Genomic DNA, 22995 nt, shown 5'->3' on the forward strand with positions numbered 1-22995 from the left:
AAACTAACCACACAGCGCCCATTCATATTGGTGTTCATTTCCATACAAAATTGTATCCGATTTCTTGGTCCTCGCATTATTTCTAAACTCAATTATGCCACTTATTTCTAAACTCAATTATGCCACTTATTTCGCGTTTGTATATCAGCTGGAGAGGAGAATGTAGGATCATTAACCTTTGGTTAATAACTTTTTCATTAACCTAATTACTTTGGTAAATATCTTAACCTTTGGTAAATAATTAACGTGCCGTCTTCGAGCAATGGTAACGGTAACATCTACATAGTTTGAAACGCTGAACCCGTTTACATTGACCAAAAGCCGGCTCATTGAAGGTACTTTAACACAGCGATAAGAAATTTCTCTAAAATAGGAAAAGCAAGCGGATCATTGCAGGTAGCGTTATTGACCTGTTGCAAAGCGGGATAGTTCAGAGAACATATTGGTCAGCTACAGGTTGCAATATTCACTGCATCTGTTGACAATTCATTCTCCCGCCAATTAGCCGGGTCTTAGCATTTCTTTGGTAAACGCACACATTGTGTGCCTCGTCTTATCTAGTTGTCACTCATCGTAGTTTAGTCTTAAAAATCACCACAAGACTTTCCAATAATAAAATTTCTTCATTGGAGAGGATTCAAAGAACGGCTACAACGCTAGGCTAGTAAATGTATTTTCAGATTTGGATTATGAAGACAGACTTAAAAGTCTCAATATGCATAGCCTAGAACAAAGAAGAGTCAAGAGAAGATATAATTCAGTTGTTTAAATTTATCAAAATGAAACATGTTAATTGATTAAATCTTGGCACGGAGAGCAGGACGAGGGGTCATTGTTTCAGTCTAAATCTAACCAGGAAATTAGGAAAATTTTTCTTTAGTTGGTTGTGGGCACTTAGAACAGCTTACTGGAAGAGATTGTAATGAGCAAGGGGGAAGGTAGCTTCAAGACGGCCGTTGATCTTTATTGGGGACTAATAAACTAGCTAGGACCTGCATAGGTGGGCCCAGAGCCTGTTGCTGGTTATCATTTGTATAGTTCGTTTACATTTACATAATGTTTCCACTACTCCAGCTTACCTTTCTTATTTTTCTTTAGCTGAGTTGGATGCTTTGAACCCTTATATGGTAACCAGTATAGGAGAGGAGGTAGAACTTGAAGTGAATGTAACAAAAAGCCTGCCTCTGACCTTGAAATGGCTCCACGACGGTGTGGAAGTTCCCGATTGGGAGGGACAAGTCAAAATACAAATCCACGATGTGCAGCAGTCCGATGCCGGTATTTATGAATGCTATTACGAAGGAAGACGAAGTGACAGTGTCCACGCTATTCTACGTCTTATAGTAAGAAGTAAGTTGAATTATTTTTGAGATGTAATGGAACATTTTACGTCGTGTGTTTTCCTACCATGATTCTATTTAATGTTTTATGTATTTTTATAAAAATATTCTACTTAAGTTAACCATGTCCGTAACTAGACATTTGCCCTGTACAGCTTTTCCAAGTTGTTATAAAACTCAGCTATAGCTGATTTTATTTTTTGATTTTAGATTGCCCACCAGAGCTGTATGGAACAGACTGTAGCAGCCAGTGTCCACCTTGTTACAACGGAGGTGTATGTCACGATAAATGGGGTGTATGTGTTTGCCCCGCTGGTTTTGCAGGACTCAATTGCGAAATGGGTAATATTTTTGGCATTTTACTGCATTAACTTTTGTTTCTTTCTGAATGTTGTAGCTAATATATAAAGTACTTTAGAACCTCTTGAATTCAAGCTCCAGTGATTCAAACGTCTACTAATCTGAACTCAGTTCAGATGATCGTAATTAATAACTTTGAAACAAATTCGAGACTTAAGAGTTCAGAGGAAAATGAGTGACTTTTCAAATTTTAAGACTTGATAATTGACGTATTATGCTTCGAGCTCAAAATTGATTTTGCATCACGATGATGAACTCTCATATATATATATATATATATATATAAACTGGTACACTTTATAATTGAAAGCGAAAGATGGCACTTTTCAATACATATTGGGTTGCTTATTTTTTAAATTAATACATTTAACACAAACCCAAGACTTTACACATTTTAAAAAAGGATAAAATTTGAGTGTGGATATTCGTGTTTTGCAGCGAGTAGTTTAGTTTCATTAGTGAGAGGGAAATGGATCGCTGTAGACACAGCTTTATAAATCTATTGTAGATCTTTGGTTCCCAATTAGTGAAATGGACTTCTGGACGACAAAAACATTAGGTCTTAGAAATATTATATTTTATCATTAGATCTAGGTGAAAAATTGAAGAAATCTTTCACACGCTTTGCAGAAAAGTAATGAAATGTCTTGTCAGATGCAGACGGTGAAGTCGAGTGGTGCCTTTCATTCCTCGCTAGGCCTTTAAATTCAAAATTTTCTCTTAAGAGTTCAGCCCAATTTGAGACCTTATATCTTGTTGACGGGGAGGTGAGGGCAACTTGAAAGGTAAAAATGAAAAATAACAACGTATAATTGCACAAAATTGTAGATTGCTGCAAATCATGTTAAGGGGTTGCAAGGAACCTCTTTTTCAATTCAAAATAAGTGAGCTCAAAGATCCGACAAAAGCGTTTGGTTTTTGTCGGATGTCTTTTAATCTACAAGCTTTGTTATTTTGCTTTTGTGACCGGAGGGTTACAGATTCAATCCTAGTCGGTCGAAGATTCAGTCTGCATTAATGGTGAATGGGGCTCGTGGCCACAAAGTCCTCTAAGTGAAAAGATACCTCTGGGGGTGCTGGACCAGGAATTGCTCGGCTTCTGGTTTGGATAAAAAAAACCAGAGCTGTCTTCAGGGTTTACCCAACTGGTTAAACCACAAATTGTGATAGGAACGGGGAACCTTGGAGTGAGAAGACGACTGACAAAAAAAAAATCTTTTTTGCTTTGAAAAAAGTGTTTCTTGCAACTCCGTAACATGTGTTAGCAGCAATCTGTAATTTTGAGCAGTTATACGTTGTTATTTCTTATTTTCACTATGTTTCACACTGATATTTCGATTGCTTCCTGTTTATTTGTTTATTTTTTTCATTATAGCACAATGTCTCCAGTTCCTTAGTTTGCACCATCAATAATTGCAAATGAAGTCATGACAACTGCGAGAGGGGGGGGGGGGGATTCCGCATCTCCATATAGTTATAAATATTCAGCACTTACCGTCTCCTTTTTCTGGAGAACTTGAAATGGCGAGCCTGCGTTCTTTTGTGTGCGATATTGTTGCGCTTTTGTATAGAGAAAATCTGATTAACGGTTCTTGCATTTTACTTAATTATTTTTTTTTTACTGTAGCGTGCGGCGGCAATCATTTTGGGGCTGACTGCAACAAATTCTGCTCTCCCCCACAAAATAATAGTAACGCAGATGAGCTGTGTGCCTCTCATCTGTTCTGCAAGCCCGATCCCTATGGATGTTCCTGTGCTCCCGGGTTCAAGGGTCCGATCTGCATGCAACGTAAGTTTCCCTCAAAATTTGTCGCTAATGTTATTTTAGATGCTTGAAACATCTTGTAAATGCATAATTTTGTTCCAACTGCGCATGGTTAACATTACTAACATTTTCAATGAAAACTTTCATGTACGTATTCTGGAAACAAGAAAAAAACAAAAATAATATTGAGCAATGAGGGAAAATATCAAAACCGGAGTCAAAGATATGTTGCCATTATCTGTAAAAAACGATAAAAAAAACTGTTGAATAAAATGTCGTCGTCCCCCACCACAAATAAGATTTAGTTCAGAACATCTAGCATACAGCCCTTAGCATTGATTTAAATTTTGATAGCTTAAACTCAAATTATAATTTTCGCAATGATGAATTGCGATTGGACCCTACTGGTTGGGTGTCTTTCTTTTTCTACAAATGACTCTTAAAGCAATCGTAATTGTGAAACAGAAGATTTAAATTCAGAACTTTCAAATTCAAATGAATGCCAGGGGCTGAATGCTGGATGTTGTGTGGTGGATGCCTAAAGAGGAGGATTGTGTAAAGACCTGAGGGTTGACTATAAATAAAGTAGACTTCGGGGGATATGTGTCTCACCGCCCAGGAGGAGGGACTTAGACGCCACCACCCAGCAGCAGCACTTCCACACGAAGACCGGTTTACAATGACCCAGAACTTAAAAGTGACCTAAAATGCCAATTTCAATCCAGTGACGACAATTAGCAATTCGTCATTGTTCGAAAAACCTACGAAATTGGTTGCAAAACAGACTATTAAAAAACTTCAAAATTCTAAGGGGTGATAGCTAATCGCCGATTAGAGGTGCCACAGGAGACAATGGATGTTAACACTGAATTTACAAATGGCGACCCCTTTTACTAAAATTTTGGAGGAGTTATTTCTTTAGTATCTGTGAAAGTATCGGTTCTCTTTAATGAAATTCATTCATTTTCACTTTTCTAGATTGTGATCCTGGTTGGTATGGCGCAGATTGCAAACAACCTTGTCACTGTGCGTATGGGATCAGTTCCTGCAATCGGATTACTGGCGCTTGTGAAGGAGGCTGCGCTAGAGGCTGGAGGGGGAGCTCTTGTCAGATAGAAGGTATGTCATTTATTACGATTTCGACTTTTTTCTATACAGTAAAACCTGTCTATAACAATATCGTCTTTAGCAATAAACCTGTCTAAAACGATATTTTCCTTGATCCTAGCAAAATGGAAGCATAAATAATCAAACTGTCTATAACGATAACCTGTCTATAACAATATTTTTTTAGGTCCAAAAGTATCGTTGTAGACAAGTTTTACTGTAGCAGCAATTGATGAAGAACATCGAAAGCAAAACTCCAAACAACGAACACCGAAACCTCTTCTTATCGTCTAATCTATCAATGGTTGTTTTAAGTAAAGCCCTGAATCGTAGAATAAAGTAGCGACAAGTCCGCCATCTTGGGGCTAAGCGATGCTTTCTCGTTATGTCTGCCATGGTGAAGTAGTGTGTTTTGCTGCTTGATTGTGGTTTTTTTATTAACTCTATATTAATCCACAATCAAGAAGCAAAATACGTTACTTCACAATAGCAGACATAGGAGGAAAATGACATTGAGCCCCAAAATGGCAGACGCGTCGCCATTTAAGCTACAATCTAGAGGTTTAGTTTTGGGCACGTAAAAATAAGAAACTGGTTAATTCGGTGAAAATCGCAGAAAATTACTGATTTTACTACCACCACACAGCTATGGTCGTAAAAATAGAGTGTCTCCGGAGTCATAAAGGAAGAAAAAAGGCAAATTTAGTGAGGAATGCATTTTTCATTTGTGTTGAATTCTGTATTAACTTTTCATATGAGGCAGTGAGAAGCAAAGGGATGTAAGTGGACATTTTCAAGTTTTGAGTAAAACGTGTTTAAAGATAACATCCTAGGTAGGCTTACACTGAAATTCTTTTTCTAAATCATGCTGTACAGCAGCAACTACCAGGGCTACTAGTACCATTTCGTGCCCCAAGACAGAAAAGAGGTTTACCTATCATGTGTACAATTCTATCTCTTCGTATTCCAAATAAAATTCGTATCTCCAAATTTTATATTTTTCCACTTAAATTCTTTTGCTTCTCACGGCCTCATATGTTCATTAAATCAGCAGAAAAGAAGCTTACAAACTTGAAAAGTATAAAAAAGTAATAGTTCGACGTGTGAAAGTGTGTTATATCTACCGATTAGGATATTCAACGAAATATCAAGATTATTCAATACTACACGAAAACCACGAAAATGGAATGTAGTTCTTGTTTCTTTTTGTTCTTTTATTTGAAATATCCTTAAGCGATATTTCCACTAATTACCTCTAACTACACAAATGATGCTTCTAACTCTTTTTTCATGTACATTGCAGATCCGAATTCCAACAGTAATTTCATTGAAACAACAACCATGGCCTACTGCAAAGCAGGTAGTTATGGTCCAAGCTGTGAGAGACCATGCCGCTGCGCAGGTGGTGAACACTGCCAAATCGTCACCGGACACTGCCCCTCCGGATGTGAAGAAGGATGGGGAGGGCCATCGTGTGGAGGTAATATCCATAATGTTTCCTTGGGAGTACATTAAGTTTACAATACTTTCTCACTAAACTACCATTTGGCGTCCTAGATAGAAGGCGCATAACAAACGAACTTATTTGAACCTTGTTAAATTGAAATTCAACTTTAACAGAAAAATAATTGTGCCTCTTCAAATTATATTACAGTACAGTAACTGCTGCTGTTGGAGGGGGGGGGGGGGGTGTCGTGCCGTTCTAGAAAAAAAAAATTGTGTATTTTTTAGTGTTAAAGCAATTTAAATGTAATTTAGTATATTGGTTTCAAACCATCTTTGCCAAGTGCAACTCGGTATCTTTTACAAAAAGAAAAATTCACGGATCTTTGGATTTAACGTTAGCTAAGTTTCCATAAGTGAAACCCAGTGGTACAGCGGTAGCGCTTCGAGCTCCCACGCCGCAGGCCAGAGTTTTATCCCCGGGTTGGGCGTGGTCGATTCAGCCTTTCATTCCTTCAGTGGGTCGATAAAATGAGTACCAAGCGTGTTTGGGAACATAATTCTGGGAGTTCTACGTTCGGCTGACCACCTAACCGGAACATTTGCCTAACACCCTAGAGTCCTTGGTCAGGAAGACTGAGATGGGCACGACAGGCCTTGGCCCCCTTGGGCTGTCGTGCCACTTACTGGGTTTGATTTTTAAGTTTCCCTGAGTTGAGTAATTTCCCACCTGCTTTTTTATAATTTGTTCCAAAAACCTGTGACAACAATTAAACTTCAACTGTCAATGCGATAGGATGTAGGAGTTAGGGGTATCCCCTTTATGTTTTGACAGAGGTGATTGCATTAACAGAAAATTGAACTAAAAACGCCTCAATCAACGAGTTTTTATAGTACATTTTTTTTTAATGCTTACATTTTCCAAAATTTTGTTGAATGCTCTTACATGTCTTTTTTAGTATTATAGTCGGAATACTTTCAAAAATATCAATTGTATCTGAAAGAAAAGAAAACTACAATGCGCCTAGCTCCAAAATAAAAACTAAAAAAAAAAAAAATTAATAATAATCTTTACTAATAATAAAGCTGAAAGTCTCTCTGTCCGGAGGATGTCTGGATGTCTGTAGGATATCTGTAGGATGTCTGTGACGCGCATAGCGCCTAGACCGTTCGGCCGATTTTCATGAAATTTGGCACAAAGTTAGTATGTAGCATGGGGGTGTGCACCTCGAAGCGATTTTTCGAAAATTCGATTTTGTTCTTTTTCTATTCCAATTTTAAGAACAAAACTATCATAAGATGGACGAATAAATTACGAAATTATCATAACGTGGAACCGTAACATGGGCACAAGCCAATTGGCGAGATACGAAATTATCATAACGTGGAACCGTAACGTGAGCACAAGCCAATTGGCGAGAAAATTCACTACACATCATTTGTAAATATACAGGCGAACCAAAAGACCTTTTAATTTGCTATTACGGGCGAAGCCGTGCGGGTACCACTAGTTATTAAATAAAATAATGAGAATAGCAAACAGTAGTGTAGCGAAATATTTATTTTGTACGATAAAATATAAGAAACAATAAAAATGCGTAGTTTTAATCCAGAGATAATTTAATATTTAAAAAAGAAAAAGAAAAATTCTCTTTTGGATTTTGCAAGATTTTTCGATATTTCTTGGACGTTTTTCACGAAAATACTAAAAATTTTTTTTTTTCTTGTTTATTTTTTTTTTATAATGGCCTTTATTATGATTTTGCATGCATGTAATGTTTTCCGTTCTGGTTGTAGTTTGCTTGAGTGGGAGATTTGGAGAAAACTGCGAGTATACGTGCCACTGTGAAGGAGGACATCACAATTGTGACAAAGATGGCTTCTGTTATTCTGGATGTCAAGCAGGTTGGGCCGGATTCATCTGCCAAACAGGTAATTTTCTTAGAAGTGTCAAGATAAATAACTTAATAAACAAGAGTGAAATGTATTTTACCACTAAAAAATTACTTTTGAATTATTAAACTCGTTCTTAATTTATTTAAAACTTTAGGAAATTTTCAGATAAACATAAAAAAGTTCGAGGAGGTTATCCATATTAATATTCTCCTTGTTTTTCTGTTTCATTTATTATTAGTTTTATGTGCATTTTTACTTTTTTTTTTTTTTTTTGTAGAATTCTAATTAATGCGAAGTTTACCTTTTTCAAAGATTAGCAAAGCTTGTTTTACAGATAGCAACTGCGTTGCAGATATTCTGTGAAGTTTCTTGTTATTCTTAAGGGATGTAAAAGTTTTATTAAAATCTGGCGATCTTTTTGGACTTTTCTCAAAAATGAAACTGTCAAATTGTCAGTTTTAGGGAAGGAGGTAAGGAGACCATTATGAATCTTTGAACTCTGCGCTCATCAGACACAATACTCATTATTTGCCTCATACATGTTACTCATTAGCAAGATCACACACTCTAGTCATTATGCACAAATTTTTGAGCTGACAAATATAATGTATTCAGTAAGTAACCGCCCTATACCCAGGGCTAAGGCAAAAACACATGAAATACACCGCCAGCTCAGTCAATTCCAGCGCGGTTCTGGCGGTGTATTTCAGGAATATAATGTTTACTTTGTTTCTTGGAGCTTCCGGAAGTAGAATAGTTTTCTACAACAGCAACTTTAGGTGGACCAAAAAGGCAACCATCATTTGAAAATTGCCATAGGCATTGTGAAGCCCAGAGCCGTTGGGAGCTTATAAGATTTCTGAACAAATTATCACTGGTGTCAGAATCTATTCCCAAAATGAAAGTGGAAACAATTTAGGTGAATATGCAAAATAGAAACATTCTCATTATAAGAAATAAGGGAATTTATTGTCAACTGTTCTAAAAAACCGCGTTTTGAATAAATAAATCTTAATTCATGATTGTTGTATCCTAATCAACCTCGATAAAGTATGTCCACATGATGCAAAAGTTTACATAAGAATAAAAATGAAGAAAAAAGTTGTAATTTTCAGGATCATATGCATACATAAATTGTTTTCACGACTTGCGCTAAAAAAACAAAACATATTTTTGTAAATAGCTCTAAAACAGTGGTGCCCAACTTACGGCACGTGAGCTATATGTGGACCGCGAAATTGATCCATGCAGCCCGTTGATATATACAATGCTACTAATCGAAAATGATTATTTACAGACTTTCAAAACAACCACCATCTTCATTCGGTACTATGAATGATTGCAGCAACTTTGACGTCAAATAGTCAGAAATACATGAAATACACCACCAGCTCAGTCATTCCATCCGAGGGCTGCATTTTTGTGCTTATTAGCACTCATCAGCCCGGAATAGGAAGTGCCTGAGCTGGAGGAAGTGGAAAATCTCTCTTTCCACCTCCAGTTCAGGCACATCCTATTCCGGGCTAATCAGTGCTAATAAGCACGAAACTGCAGTCCTCGGATGGAATGACTGAGCTGGAGGTGTATTTCATGTATTTCTGCCTTAGCCCTGGCTATAGGGCAGTAACTTACTGAAAAAGTCAGAAATACGTTTCTGAAAACGCTACGAACTCACCATCAATAAAATACACAAGAAATATTGATAACAACAATTCTTGGTTTGTAATTTTCTTTCCTTTCCGATTTTTTCCCCATTGTTATCTAAAAAGATTTAAATATTTTAATTTTATATGTCTTCTGGCCCGCAAGATTCATCTTTGTATAAAATGCGACTTTCGAGTAAAAAAAGGTTGGATAACACTGCTCTAAATCCTAATACCATGTCAATTTAATTAGTCCATTCAGACGGACGTCACAAAGTGCTGCATTTTCACTTTTTCCAACAAATTCAAAAATCTGTTCTTTAGTTTTTTTTCTTTGAAAACGTTTTAATCTGGAGATGAATGGTATTTAATTTGATAGAATGCACACCGGGACGCTTCGGCACTAACTGCGCATCTGCTTGCCATTGCCACCGAAACTCTTCGACGCCTTGTGACAAAATCACTGGTTTCTGTGAAGGAGATTGCGAAGCTGGCTTCATGGGTAAAGACTGCCAAACGTGTGAGTAATCTTCGTCCTTTTCAGAAGTTGTAAAAATTTTATACTTGCTGTAATGTTTAGAATGATATTGTTATAATTGGTTGTTTCCTTAAGTCAAAAGTAGTACTTTTTGTTTCCAAAATTGATAGAATAAACAAAAAAAAAATAATAATAACATGGACCCAGAAAATATTTTCATTTTCTCAACAGTTATATTTCAATTAATTTCTTAAAATGTCCGATTTTTCAAACAAGGCGTGGTCTTTAAGACGTCACAAATGATGCGATTTGGCGCATCTTTCTACCACGTTTCTACGTTATGATAATCAAGAAGCGAATTGAAATTGCCCTCTACGCTTGCTATCAACTATATCGTTGCCAATACACGTGAGTAAAGATGCGAATTAAATATTTTGCTCTGTGAATGGCAACACAGAATGGCATTTCATCATTTGTGATGTCATCGGACAGAAGTATAAACATTGAAAGCGCGCCGATTTAAGTAATTTTTTAAAAATAATCTTAAACAAATTATTTAAAAAATGTTCAGATCCTATGTTTTTAAACATGCTCTTTCAGAAAAAAATACTTTTCAAATTTTGGAAACGACCCCATTATGAAGCTATTTTTCAAGAATCAATAATTACTTTTTCTTCGATTAACTGAGATTAATAAATGAGTCACTGTTTATTTGCGGATTTAACAGTACTTTAATACAAAAATAAAGTACTGTTAAATCCGCATAACTATACTTTATTGTAAAAATAAGAAGAGAAATAAATACCGCGAGGGCTATTTTTTTCTGTCTTTATTTTTTGAATCTTTGAAAAATAAATTACTCATTTGAAACTTAACTCAAAAGTTTAAAACATTAAGAACATAAATTTTTAAACAGAAGCATAGGCGAAACGTTAGTCTTAATTATTTAAAATTAAGTTATTGTTTATAGCATTAAATAAAATAGCCTGCAATAATTATTACTTCGTTCTTCGGTGATTGAAGGACTGTAGTTGACCTCCTGGGTCACTTTACATTCGCTAATTTTCCAGTACTTTCATTAGACTGCAATGTTGAAGATCATTAAGAACCAAGTCCAATCTAGAAAATGAAAGTTTTGTTGAGTTTCTCTTCTACTGAAAGAAAACTGTTTTACATCTATTAATGTGTTTGATGGAGCGGTGGACGTTTTTTGCTACTTTCAATTATACAGTCACGAACATGTTTTATAAAGGAATTTCTGCTTCGAGTGAATAACTGAACAATGTAAGAAAATTTCAAATTTCAATCACGGAATTCTTTTTTGTGTGTAAACCCTGTCAATAGAGGATGGTTTTTTTTTTATTCATAAATGTATTTTTTTTTTTACAAAACCTTGTCTAGCAGAAGCTTGTTTCCTTCGCTAAAATTTTGCATGCGTATTAGGATTTCATGAAAATTTTTTCATTCACAGTGTGTCCACAAAATACATACGGAGTCAACTGCTTGAATAAATGCATCTGTGGCAACGCCGGCATCTGTAACCGCGTCGATGGGTCATGCAAATGTGAAGGAAGGTGGAGAGGTTTGACTTGTAACGAAAGTAAGTGAAAACCTTATGCAGTAAAACTCCTCAAATGCGGACACTAACGGGACAAATTCTTTTTGTTCGCAATAGAGGGGTATCTGCATAATAGGGATTTAATAACGTTATTTGCCTTCTTATTGGGGAATTAAAAATTGTCCACATAAGAGGGGTGTCCGTTAGGAGTTGCTTTATTGTATTACCAGCAAAAAAATACTCATGTTAGGCATCAGTTCAGTTCGGCTTGACGAAGAAATTAGTAATAGAAATAGATGATTCAGGAATATGATACTTGATTTTTGTGAAGATATCAAAAACTAATACAAAATAACAGGAAATCATTCACTTAATTTGAGGACCCTTAAAAAAGTGGGAAAATTACATCTTCTTTTTTAATGGAACAAAGTGGATAATGAAATATCTTTTTTTTTTTGTTTATCAAAGATATTTCGGATCTAATGAATAAGTAAATAAAAGAATAAATGGATAGATACTGAAACAATAAACGGAAAAATAAATAAATAAATTATTATGTGACGAACGATAGACGAGTGAATAAAATAGTTAATGAATAAGAAAATTACAAATGAATGAATAAATCGGTGAATTATCAGATGAGGGAATGTACATGAATTAATAAATTTTTCCAACAACAAAATATTACAGTATGAGTATCAATATTTGAAAAATTCTTGTTTTATCATAAGCTTTGATTTTCAGAGGCAACTTTTTCTTGGCTGGTTTAGAGTACATGTATTATTGCATAGTTATGATATTATCAGTAAAGTTGGTCTGAAAACAGAGAAAATATTTCACTATTTCACTTTTATTCCGCTATTTCATTTGTCCCATATTCTCCCACTACTTTCGTGAGAATGACTCTTGAATAAAAAGAGAAAAATCCTGCTTAACATTTTCGTTGGTCTGAAAGATATCGCTTACGAGACTTGGTAGCTGTAATCTGCTTGTGTCAAAAGGATGTCTGTAACTCAATATCGCATTGTTTTAAGAAACACAACCGCTTTACTTATGGTCGTAGAAAACGTCTCAGTTTGTCATTACAAAGTACATCATTATAAAATCCTGGATTTCTGCCATTCCTCAAAACTGCCGTTTACCATACTAAGTGACATGCAATGAAGATTCAGTACTTAATTCTGGAAGGGAAAAGATGTGCATATTTCTCATTTTTTTATGTTTGCAATATGTGAATTGCTCCTCGCCGAAGTTTATTTTAGCGCCTAAGAAATACGGTAAATGAGTGTACTGACTACAAGTATGATAGCTATTTCGATTAAGTTTTTGAAAGAAAAACTACATGGTACAATGGTGTATATTTCTCATTCTTTTATGTTTGCAATCTGAATTGTTCCTCTTCAAAGTTTATTTTAGTGCCTAAGAAATACCGTAAATGAATGTACTTAACTACAATATCATAGCTTTTTGGATAAAATTTTTGAAACAAAAACTACATGGTACAATGGTGTGTTTCGCATTTTTATATTTTGCAATTTGTGAATTGTTCCTCGCCGCAGTTTATTTTAGTGCCTTAAAAATGCGGTAAATGAATTTACCCCTAACTACAAATATCATAGCTATTTTGATAAAATTTTTGAAAGAAAAACTACGTAGTATAATGGTGTGTATTTCTCAATCTTTTATGATTGCAATTTATAAGTTGTTTCTCGCTGAAGTTTATTTTAGCGCCATAAAAAATATGGTAAATGAATTTATCTAACTACAAGTATCACAGCTATTTCGATAAAATTTTTGAAAGAAAAAAAAAACGTGGTAAAATGGTGTATATTTCTCATTCTTTCATGTTTGCAATTTGTGAAGTGTTCTTCGCGTAAGTTCATTTTAGTGCCTAGCAAATACTGTAAATGAAAGTACCTTACTACAAAGATCACAGCTTTTCGATAAAATTTTTGAAGGAAAAACTACATGGCACAATGTTATTTTCATAGGAGCAGCGGTAAATAGCCAACCGTAATTTATCGCCTAGCGGCAGCAATATGCGATATAATAGAGTAACATATTATCCTCTATTCATAAGAAGTGTTTTTAATAGTTTACCATATTTTTTGCCTTTTTTAACGAGAATATGATAACTAAAACGATTGCTAATAGTAAACATGCTTTTTGCAAAAGTGTCTAGCTTTACTAAATTAAAACTGATGGATTAGGTGCATTTAAAATTACAAACGCTGTAAAAATAAGAAATATATGCATACAGTCTGACCACCGATGAGATGGAAAGGCAAACATTCAGTTTTCAGACGGAAATGGACGCATCTAATAGTGTTGAGGGGTGCCAGCTTTTGCAGATGAGCGGTACATTAAAGCAAATGGGGATCACATTAAATTGACGAAGAACGCACATCAAACTTTTATTCCCCCCCCCCCTCCATTGCGATAGACTCATCTTAACTGGACGTTTGCCAATTCCATATCATCCGTGGGCAAACTGTACAGAACATTCGTACCACAAAAAAAGTGAGAGAAATTCAAAGAGATAAAATAATTTTTAAAAAACTAAGAAAAAAAAAACTCTTGTTGCAAATATGAACTAAAAAGTAAAAAATCATTTTTGATGTTTAATACGATAAAATAAAAAAAATAAAATAATAAAAAAAAAACGTGGGGAGCTACTTATTTACGTTTTTTGCTAGGACAACAAAGGGGAGAAATTTAAGACAACTGTTATGACCCTCCCCCCTCCACGCTTTTTTTAACATTAAAGTTAACTGTTTGGTCAATTATTTTATCATACTTAATATCCAAAATATTTTTTTACTTTTTAGTTCATATTGCAACAAAAGCGTGTTTTTTTAGTTTTTTAAACTATTATTCTCTTTTCTTTTTTTTTTAGTTTCAATTTTTTGCGAAAAAAATTTATTTTAACATAATTCGAGATTTTCTGCATTCATAAAATCCCCCCCTCACAAAAAAAAGACTAAAAACTAACCCATACCATTCATCAATGTATGTGTGCGGAAATCATATTGATATTACTTTTAAAGTTTGAGATACATTTAAATAAAATCATTGTCCAACAATGACCGTGATCAACAATGAATTTTCATTTGAAGGCTTATCTACCTTTTGGCATGAAATTAGTTTACAACAATTAAAATTCTCATTCTAATTACTTTGGAGCATTCGAACAGACTTTTGTAACGCAGAAAAAATAGGCTTCTATCGATATTTAATTCTAATTTTTCAGAGCATTTTTTCATCCTCTTATTAGTAGATTTGTGCAAAAATTGATTAAAATTGGAATAAATTTAAAATTATATCGATAATTAATGTATTTGACTACCGAATACTGCATTGTCATCGGGTCTGAGGTCGCAAGCAAAATTTCAAAAGAATCCGATTGCAGGAAATGGGCGAATTTTGAGGTGCAAGATTCCGTTACAAGATACATAGCACATAAATATACAGGTGAGGCTAAGGCCCCTACATATACGAGCCGGCGCATCAGCTTAAGATCAGCCATTTTGGATCGGAGCGCTTATTTGAGTAGTTGTCTTTTCTGACGAATTATCGCGTTTGGTGATTGTTCACTGTGAACAATTATTAGCGGCAAGTGAATTGTTTATTAAATAAAATATTATTTTCGACAAATTTGGCGAAATCCGAAACTTTGCTGTGGTAACCCTAGCAGTGCAACAATGAAAAATCCGATCCAAAATGGCTAAACTTAAGCTGATGCGTCGGCCTATCTATATAGCGGCTTTAGGTGAAGCTAATAAAAGCGTGTTAAAAAACGACTTTATGCGAGTATATTTTTTTACTGCAGGTGAGCCACAGATTATCGCAGCGAGTGATGATGAAGTGAATGTCAATCATCAGGTGTTTGTCTCTTGTACTGCAGATGCTGTTCCGGAGCCTATAATGAATATATCTTCCAGGTATGACTATGTACTAGTAAATCAATCACAGTAGTTTTTCTTTAAAAAAAGCATAAATTCTTGATCATGAATGTTACGTATGAATTCACGAAGAAAAGCTCGGATTCGTTTAATGGTGGTGCTTTCGTGAAAATTTTAATTTTAAAAACATTTATTACCTTATTTTTGTAGTTTATCTAATTTGGTATACCTAATAGCAATTAATTTGGTTCTTTCTAATGTGTTTAGTTTTCTCATCTGAAGTTTTGAACTTGTGCTTTTATATGCTATTTGGCTTCATAAAAAAACCAACTGCTTTTCAATCAGTGAAGTAAGTTATTAAATTTGCTGAAAATTGCGTTTTTACTTGAAAAATGCTGAGATTTTCTATTAGCTTAGCTTAGGTGCAAATAGATGAAATCCCCAAGAACCTAGGAGTGTGAAGGCCTGAAGATCAAAGTCAGTCTTTTAAGGAAAAAAGGGTAATGCAAGTGAGATTGAATGAAGACAAAAATTGTTGTGAAACAAACTTTGTGGCCAAGACGAAGTGTGTGCCCAAGAACATTGGTATTCTGGTGCCGACCTTAAACGGTAATGATTAATGGGCATCTACATATTGAATGTAAGATTTAAAAAATGAAAAAAACTGTTCACATAGAAAAGTTTTACCCCTCCCGTCAATATTTGACTCTTGCTGTTGTCTATTTGCATATGCTGATAAATATGCAAAAGGTTTCAACCATTGTCCTTCTCAAGAGACTTCTTGTATTTCTGCACACATCCAAACAATATTCATTGCAATTTGTGTCTCATTACCTTGTTCTTCTTCTTTCTACTTTATACGTAGCATTAATTCTCGCTGTATCTTATTGCTGTCCGATGGAATTTAATTCAAGAAAGACCACAGGAAGATGTTGTTGTTGTCGTGTTCCAGCTAGGCTGGCAATTTGGGGTGCGCTGCTTCACTTTTCCAACTGTACCATAATTTGGTATGAAGTTCGACTTTCGCAGTACACGCATGCCATAAGGACCTGTTTATAGGGTACGCAACCATTCACACAAAGAAGGACAAGGACAGTAGAGAGAAAGTACATCCATGCCCGAACCGGGGCTCGAACTCGGGACCTTCCTGTTGCAGTCAGTCTTCTCTGACCACTAGACAAGGTGGGCAGCATAGAAATATGTTTCAGCTTAATGCATCCGCAGCACAAATAATGTAAATCAAATGTGTAATCGTGCAAAAAAAATTTGGTTGTTATCCAGAAAAAATAACTTAAAGACAATAAAAGTATTACTGTACTGCAGTGGGTAGATAAAGGGCAGTAACTGCAAATTTTTAATTATTTTTTTTTTTTGCATTTTTGTCATCAATCGTACGTCAGCTTCATTGTACAAGCTTTCTTATTTGGTTTCCGCTGAACCAAAGCATGAAAAAAAGTCTTATTTCAACATTTCCCTACTGCTAGTATTGAATTCATAACGCGTTTCTTCAAATGTCTCTCAAAAACTCATTTCTGTAGATACTGCCGTTTACCTGTCAAACGGCAAGGGAAGTCGCTTTTCACATCTTCAATGTTATGTTTGAATGTGCTTACGACTGTATTATTTTTCTTCTCATTAGTGAATTTCCCGGTCTAGTTTTGGGAACTAGATCTCTGGAAAAAGACCAGTACCAAGCTATTGCCAAAGTGAAACCTGAGAAATCTGGAGAGTTTGAATTCAAATGCACTGCGCGTAACCAACATGGATTCGACATGAAGTTGCTGACACTCACCGTTATAGGTAAGCCGTTAACATTAATTGCTTCAGGTTGCTAGTTTTGGGCAATAGCAATACAATTTATAATTTGAATAATGCTTTAATAATGGGAATTATTAATGCCAGCTAGAATGGAAAATGAATAAATTATAGGTTTCCGGAGCAAATATTGTTCGTCTTGATCTGTGAAGTATCCCCTCTCATTTTGTGGAAATATGCTGGTGAAGTGAAAAAATTGTTTGTATTAAGGGTGTCACGATAAAGATAAATGAACTCAACTATATTTCTATAATTCTGGATCATACCTGATTTATGTATTTTCTGTGTTTTTATTCTTTGAATTTCTTATCGAATAGTAATATGGAGATGAAAACATTTTCGTCTCTTTGGGAATGAAATGATTTTTTTCTTTTCCAGATCCGCCCAGATTAGCATCAAAACCACATCTCGTTGATAAAACAAATTTTTCCTTGACCGTTGAATGGAGTGAATGGGCATATAAACGTGATGATGGTGGAAGTCCAACGGATAGAATCGAGTATTTGGAAAGTATATTTTATGTGTTACCATCTGTTGCCCAATTTCCTTGCTTACATTAAATATTTTTAGCACTTGATCGTATTTCAATTCAATTGAATTTATTTCAATTAAGGGATAATTTTTTACATAATTCCTTTCACAAATAAGAGAAAAGAAAAGAAATTAGAAACATCAGTATATATTTGGCTCTATCTATTTGAAACTCACTAATGGAGTAGACGGGAGTAAAGGCTGTGAAAGTAGCCTGACTAGCTCCGACCATCCAGAAAGGAACTATGTTTAGGACTAGTTTATTACTTAAGATAATAATAAAAATATAAAAATGCAGTAATCGAAAGAACACATAAACACAACACAAATAATGTAAAAATGTATGTCAAAGTACAACATTGTATGTTGTTGTTGTTGTCGTGTCTAATGACGTGCAGAGTGCGAAATGTTTAGATGCCTCCAAAAGTCTTGATAACAAGATCTGCTAATTCTGGAGCCCGATAGCTGTACAGGATTTCAATCGGTGGTACTCTAAGTTAGAGGAGGGAGCGAATAACGGCCTGACAATTAAAAACATGATCCGGGGTCCATTATGATACATTTTTTATAATTTGTTGTTTTGTTTTAACTTTACGCATTGAAGAAGGAATTCCTTATCAAAACGAACCACTGGTGTGTTGTAATGTTCATGTCATACTTTTTGTTGTTGTTTCATATCCCCGTGGATCAAAGTACCTAGACCAAGTCCATGATACCATGTCTCAGAAGTGGTTCCACAAATTCATGTTCTTCTCACTCCACAGCAGCTACCCAGGAGCGCCAATATATTCGAGAATATGATCAGGTGAAGAAGGACACGAACAAGGGCAAAATGAAAAAGTCTAAATTTTGTCTATAAGCTTCATACATTTGATATGGCGACTACGTAATCTGGCTATGAAAAAATCTCGGATTTGTCTCTTGATACTGTGTTTTTCTGAAACTAGACCTTCTGTAAATAACATGAAGCGACCTCGCATTTTCTTTCTCACAAAATTACGTGCTCCACAAGAGCATTGTATATTTGCAAGTTTAGTATGATTTGCGCCCGGATTGAAGAAATTGCTTTTGTTACTTAGAAAAATATTCATAATAATACGGGGAGGTAGTCAAAATCTGTGCACTTTTCCTTACAGAACTGTAATACCTTAAATATAACCACGACCTGTCTGGTTTTTAAACATGACTAATTTATGACATCCGAAATTTGCCGCAAAAAGCACCTGAGTAATTTCGTACTTCAAAGTTAATTTAAAAAATAAAAACTGAAAATTTCCTGTGGACAATATTTTTCTACCCAATCAGGCAATTCTGGGTGCCTCATCTGTTAGTAGGAAAAAGAAACGAAACTGAAATGTAACTGCAGTTATTAATTGAATGAAAACTCGGCTGTACGCTTTTTCATATCAAGGAAATGCATTTTAGATTGCAAATTGTTATTCTAGATCGTATTAAGTGATTTTATTCGCTTCATTTGAAGAAGCGCACTTCGTTTTGAGAGAAAGGTAGCATTACTTGTAGAAGGCGCCTTTAGGGGACCAAAAAAGTCAAGTCCAGTAGTTTGGCTTGGGGATCAAAAAAGTCAAGTCCAGTAGTTTGGCTTGAATGAGATGATGAGAACCATGCCATCTGCAGCGTGCAGAGCAATCCCAAAGCCATAGTAGTGTGAGGTGATGGTGATTTTTATTTGTATATTACAGGTAATGTACAGAAAGGAAGGAGACGAAGAGTGGGTCAAAGTAGATAGTTGGAACCTTGGCTTGTCAATCGTTATAGCAGATTTGACACCCAATACCGAGTACGAAATAGCTGTGAGATGCAGAAGACTCGGTAAGGGTGGAGAAGGAGACAACAGCCCAAGCTTGATCGCTAAGACAGATTGTGGAGGTTTGTGGGACTACACTTTCAGTCTTTATTTTTAAAGGGTTAATGAAATGTTATCAGAACCTACGAGAGGACTCGATTCAAGTCTCTCCTACTGAAAAACTGATTAGGGAGTAGAAGTTGACTACCACACGCACAGAAATAATAGATTAAACGTATTTACCGGGAAAAGTAAGGACAATAAGCAATTCAATTCTGTTTGACAAAAAAAAAAAAAATGCAATATTTACTTTTTTAATTATGTGACTACTTTTCATAATTTTCTGCGATTTTTTTGTAAAGGTTTACTGTTTTTGCATAATAAATAATTTTATTATCTTTGCCTTAAGTAAAATTTATTATCTTCGCATTAAGCATTTTTGTAAATAATACTCGTAGTTACTTACTAGAATAATTCTTAATCTTACAATTAACTTGCGTAACAGTTCTCTAGTGCCTATTGTGTAAAGCTTTTTTCTAAAAATCTAATGGAAGAAATAAAGAATTAAACGCTCACACTGGACCCAGAAATTTTATCTGTCCATGAGCCAGTAAAGGAATGCGAAACACTGATTTAAAGGCATTGTTATTATTTTCTCAGCCAAAAAAGAATTTCTGATGCCTGTTCTTGGCTTTATTTATTATATCTGAATGACATGTTCTGAGAAATTGAACTTATATAAGAGGGTCTCTTTTGTGTCATCTAGCGCACGTAGAGCCATTATTTTTGCTACTTCCTAAAATCCTTTGTTTATCCCCTCCTTCCTTTGCTACGTCCAAGCATATTATTGAGATATTATGTGCAGTCAGTCTTACCGTTCTACCTGGAACAGGTTAAAGTTTTTTAATAACTGAATCTAGGGATTTCTGCATGGCTGAATGTCAAAAATTAGTTCAAAATTGAAAGGACACATAAAACTTTCTGCAAAGTGCATGTTCTGCCTATTTTAATAGGAATAAATGATTAACTTATTATCAGAAAAATATTTCAACGTTGAATTTTAAATAAAATTTCATTCATTTTTAACTAATTTTAATGTTTAATAATTAAGAAATGAAACAAACCATGAAAATGATGTTTTTTTTTTCAATGACACAAATTAACGCTATCAAAGACTGAAGAAATTACAACACGGTCACTTAAATCACCTCTGAAATCGCTTAAAGCAATTTTTAATTTTAAGAACGCAACGCAACAAGCGCATAGAGCGATATGAATTTACAAATTCAAATTAATTTATAAAATGATTTGAAATAAGTAAATTTGTGAAAAAACATTTTCTTGAATGGATCTCTCTGTCGAAAAGAATCATCCAGATGGAGAATAGTTTTCAAAAACACATGCAAAAAATTATGTCAGTATGCAATTGTATTTTTGAAGTCAACGACTATGTTTCATGATGATAGTTACTAACATTTCTTTCTTCGTTTATTTTATTTCAGTACCAACAGTTGATGGAATACCTCAAGAATTTTTGCCTGATACCATCTCTGAAACTACAGTAACTCTCACGTGGAAGGTAATAAAACTTTTACAGTAAAATCAGTTGCATACCCGTAGTACAGGAACAAGTTTTAACTTACACATACATTTTAAAATGTGCATTATAAGACGTCAATAGCGTATTCTGACAACATTCTTTCTTGTTGAGCTAAATAACTCAATTTTCGAAATCCAGAACGATGAGTCTTTACCGAGCACTTGCGAATGCACTATACTGCGTTCCTGGAAAATATGAAACAGAAGGTTTACCACAACTCTATTTTTAGGGATTTTTTTTGATGAAGTAAACAAAGCTAACCAATAGTATTCGCATTTGCCGTCTGCTTTGCACGAATTTGTTCTTGTCCAAGCCAAACACGTAACGTCGTCAAATGGTGCATTTCTTTGTTTTCATCTAGTATATTTACTGTGAACGCAGTTTAGAAACTGCAAACCTGCACAATACATACTTTTTTTTGTGTGTGTGAAGCTTCAGTCCTTAAGAGCAAGGAAGTTTTCAAGTGAAATTTTGGAAATAAAGTTTATTAAAAGTGAGACTGTAGTATTCTGAGTGTCATTTTTCCTTTTCATGACCGATTAAATTTTCCAGAAACCATCAGAAATTCTGCTTCATTGTTCTCTCATTGGATATTACCTGATGTACCATCCCGAAGCTGATGAGTCCATTTTGGAGACGAGAGAGATTGGAGGAACGGAGAACAGGGTCGAATTGGTTGACTTGACCCCCAACACGAATTATGTCCTCCGGCTATATCCTATTACTGCGTTAGAAAAATCGCACTATTTCGCTGAACTTATCATAAAAACTTCTGAAACTGGTAAGATATTACACAATAACCACTATCTAAGTTGCACATAATATAGGTTTTGACATATTATGCTGTTTTGAAATTGATCAATGAGAGCTTCAGTTTTATAAAAGCATTGTCTGCTTAGATAGGGAAAATCCATCAGCGATTGCTACTTCATTTAGTGTTGATAGCCGAACCCCGATTTAACGTCATGGCTAAACAGAAGCAACATAGCGTGCGTGAGAACGTTAATCAGTGTAGATCATTGACCTTTTATAAAACTGTAACTTAGATTACATGTCTTCTACTTTTAGTTTTGCGATTATTCATCATATATTTCGGTTTTAAGTAAATCGTACTTTTTGAGAAAATCCGCAAATTTTGTTTGAATTTTGTTAGCATCAGAACGCTATAAATCCTTTTTTCAACACAATTGGAACATTTTTGAAACAAATTTTAAGTGATTTTCTGGATTTCAGTATGGCAACAAACATTTTAGCTGCTGGAGCTTCGAATATTGTATCTCTTCTTGAAACGATATTAGGACTTCTTCATAGTTACCGAGACTTTTCAGAAACATTTTCTCGAGTTTCTTCGGCTGATAATGTCCAAAAAATATTTTAAAGCGATGATACATAATGATGATTTTTAACATAGTAATTAAAACAAAAAGCTGGATTTGACGAATAAAAATTCACAGTAAAACGAAATGTCTTAGATAAAATTAGAAATGAAAGGGTTATAAAGAATTCACAAAACCCAGAACACAGCTACTTGGAGGCTATCAAAACAAGCCTCTTCATCAGTGCATAAAAACTAGGTTCACAATAACAAACGTTGACCATATGAATACTGTTTTGGTTTATCGTGAAACTATATTTTACACACTGAGGAAGAGGCTTATCTTGATAGCCACGAAACAGTTGTTGTCTGAGTTTTTTAAATCTTTTTAAAGCTTTTATTTGCCTTTTTATTAACTTCGTGTCTTTTTTGTCATTT

At 34.8% G+C, this 22995-nt stretch overlaps 1 protein-coding gene across 1 annotated transcript in view; it reads left to right on the top strand.

The window, feature by feature from the left end:
- Positions 1–22995, top strand: part of LOC129220064 (receptor-type tyrosine-protein phosphatase T-like) — a 108517-nt gene that overhangs the window by 16882 nt on the left and 68640 nt on the right. Inside the window, exons 4-17 of the mRNA XM_054854403.1 lie at positions 1099–1350; positions 1551–1682; positions 3328–3489; positions 4444–4584; positions 5876–6052; positions 7813–7947; positions 9934–10074; positions 11504–11632; positions 15420–15531; positions 17132–17292; positions 17686–17828; positions 19539–19725; positions 21145–21221; positions 21795–22023. Of these exons, the coding sequence (XP_054710378.1) occupies positions 1099–1350; positions 1551–1682; positions 3328–3489; positions 4444–4584; positions 5876–6052; positions 7813–7947; positions 9934–10074; positions 11504–11632; positions 15420–15531; positions 17132–17292; positions 17686–17828; positions 19539–19725; positions 21145–21221; positions 21795–22023 (2178 nt within the window). The remainder of the gene's footprint in view (positions 1–1098; positions 1351–1550; positions 1683–3327; positions 3490–4443; positions 4585–5875; positions 6053–7812; positions 7948–9933; positions 10075–11503; positions 11633–15419; positions 15532–17131; positions 17293–17685; positions 17829–19538; positions 19726–21144; positions 21222–21794; positions 22024–22995) is intronic.

This window comes from Uloborus diversus, chromosome 4, assembly GCF_026930045.1.
Source record: "Uloborus diversus isolate 005 chromosome 4, Udiv.v.3.1, whole genome shotgun sequence".
In the NCBI taxonomy this organism is placed as follows: Eukaryota; Metazoa; Arthropoda; class Arachnida; order Araneae; family Uloboridae; genus Uloborus; species Uloborus diversus.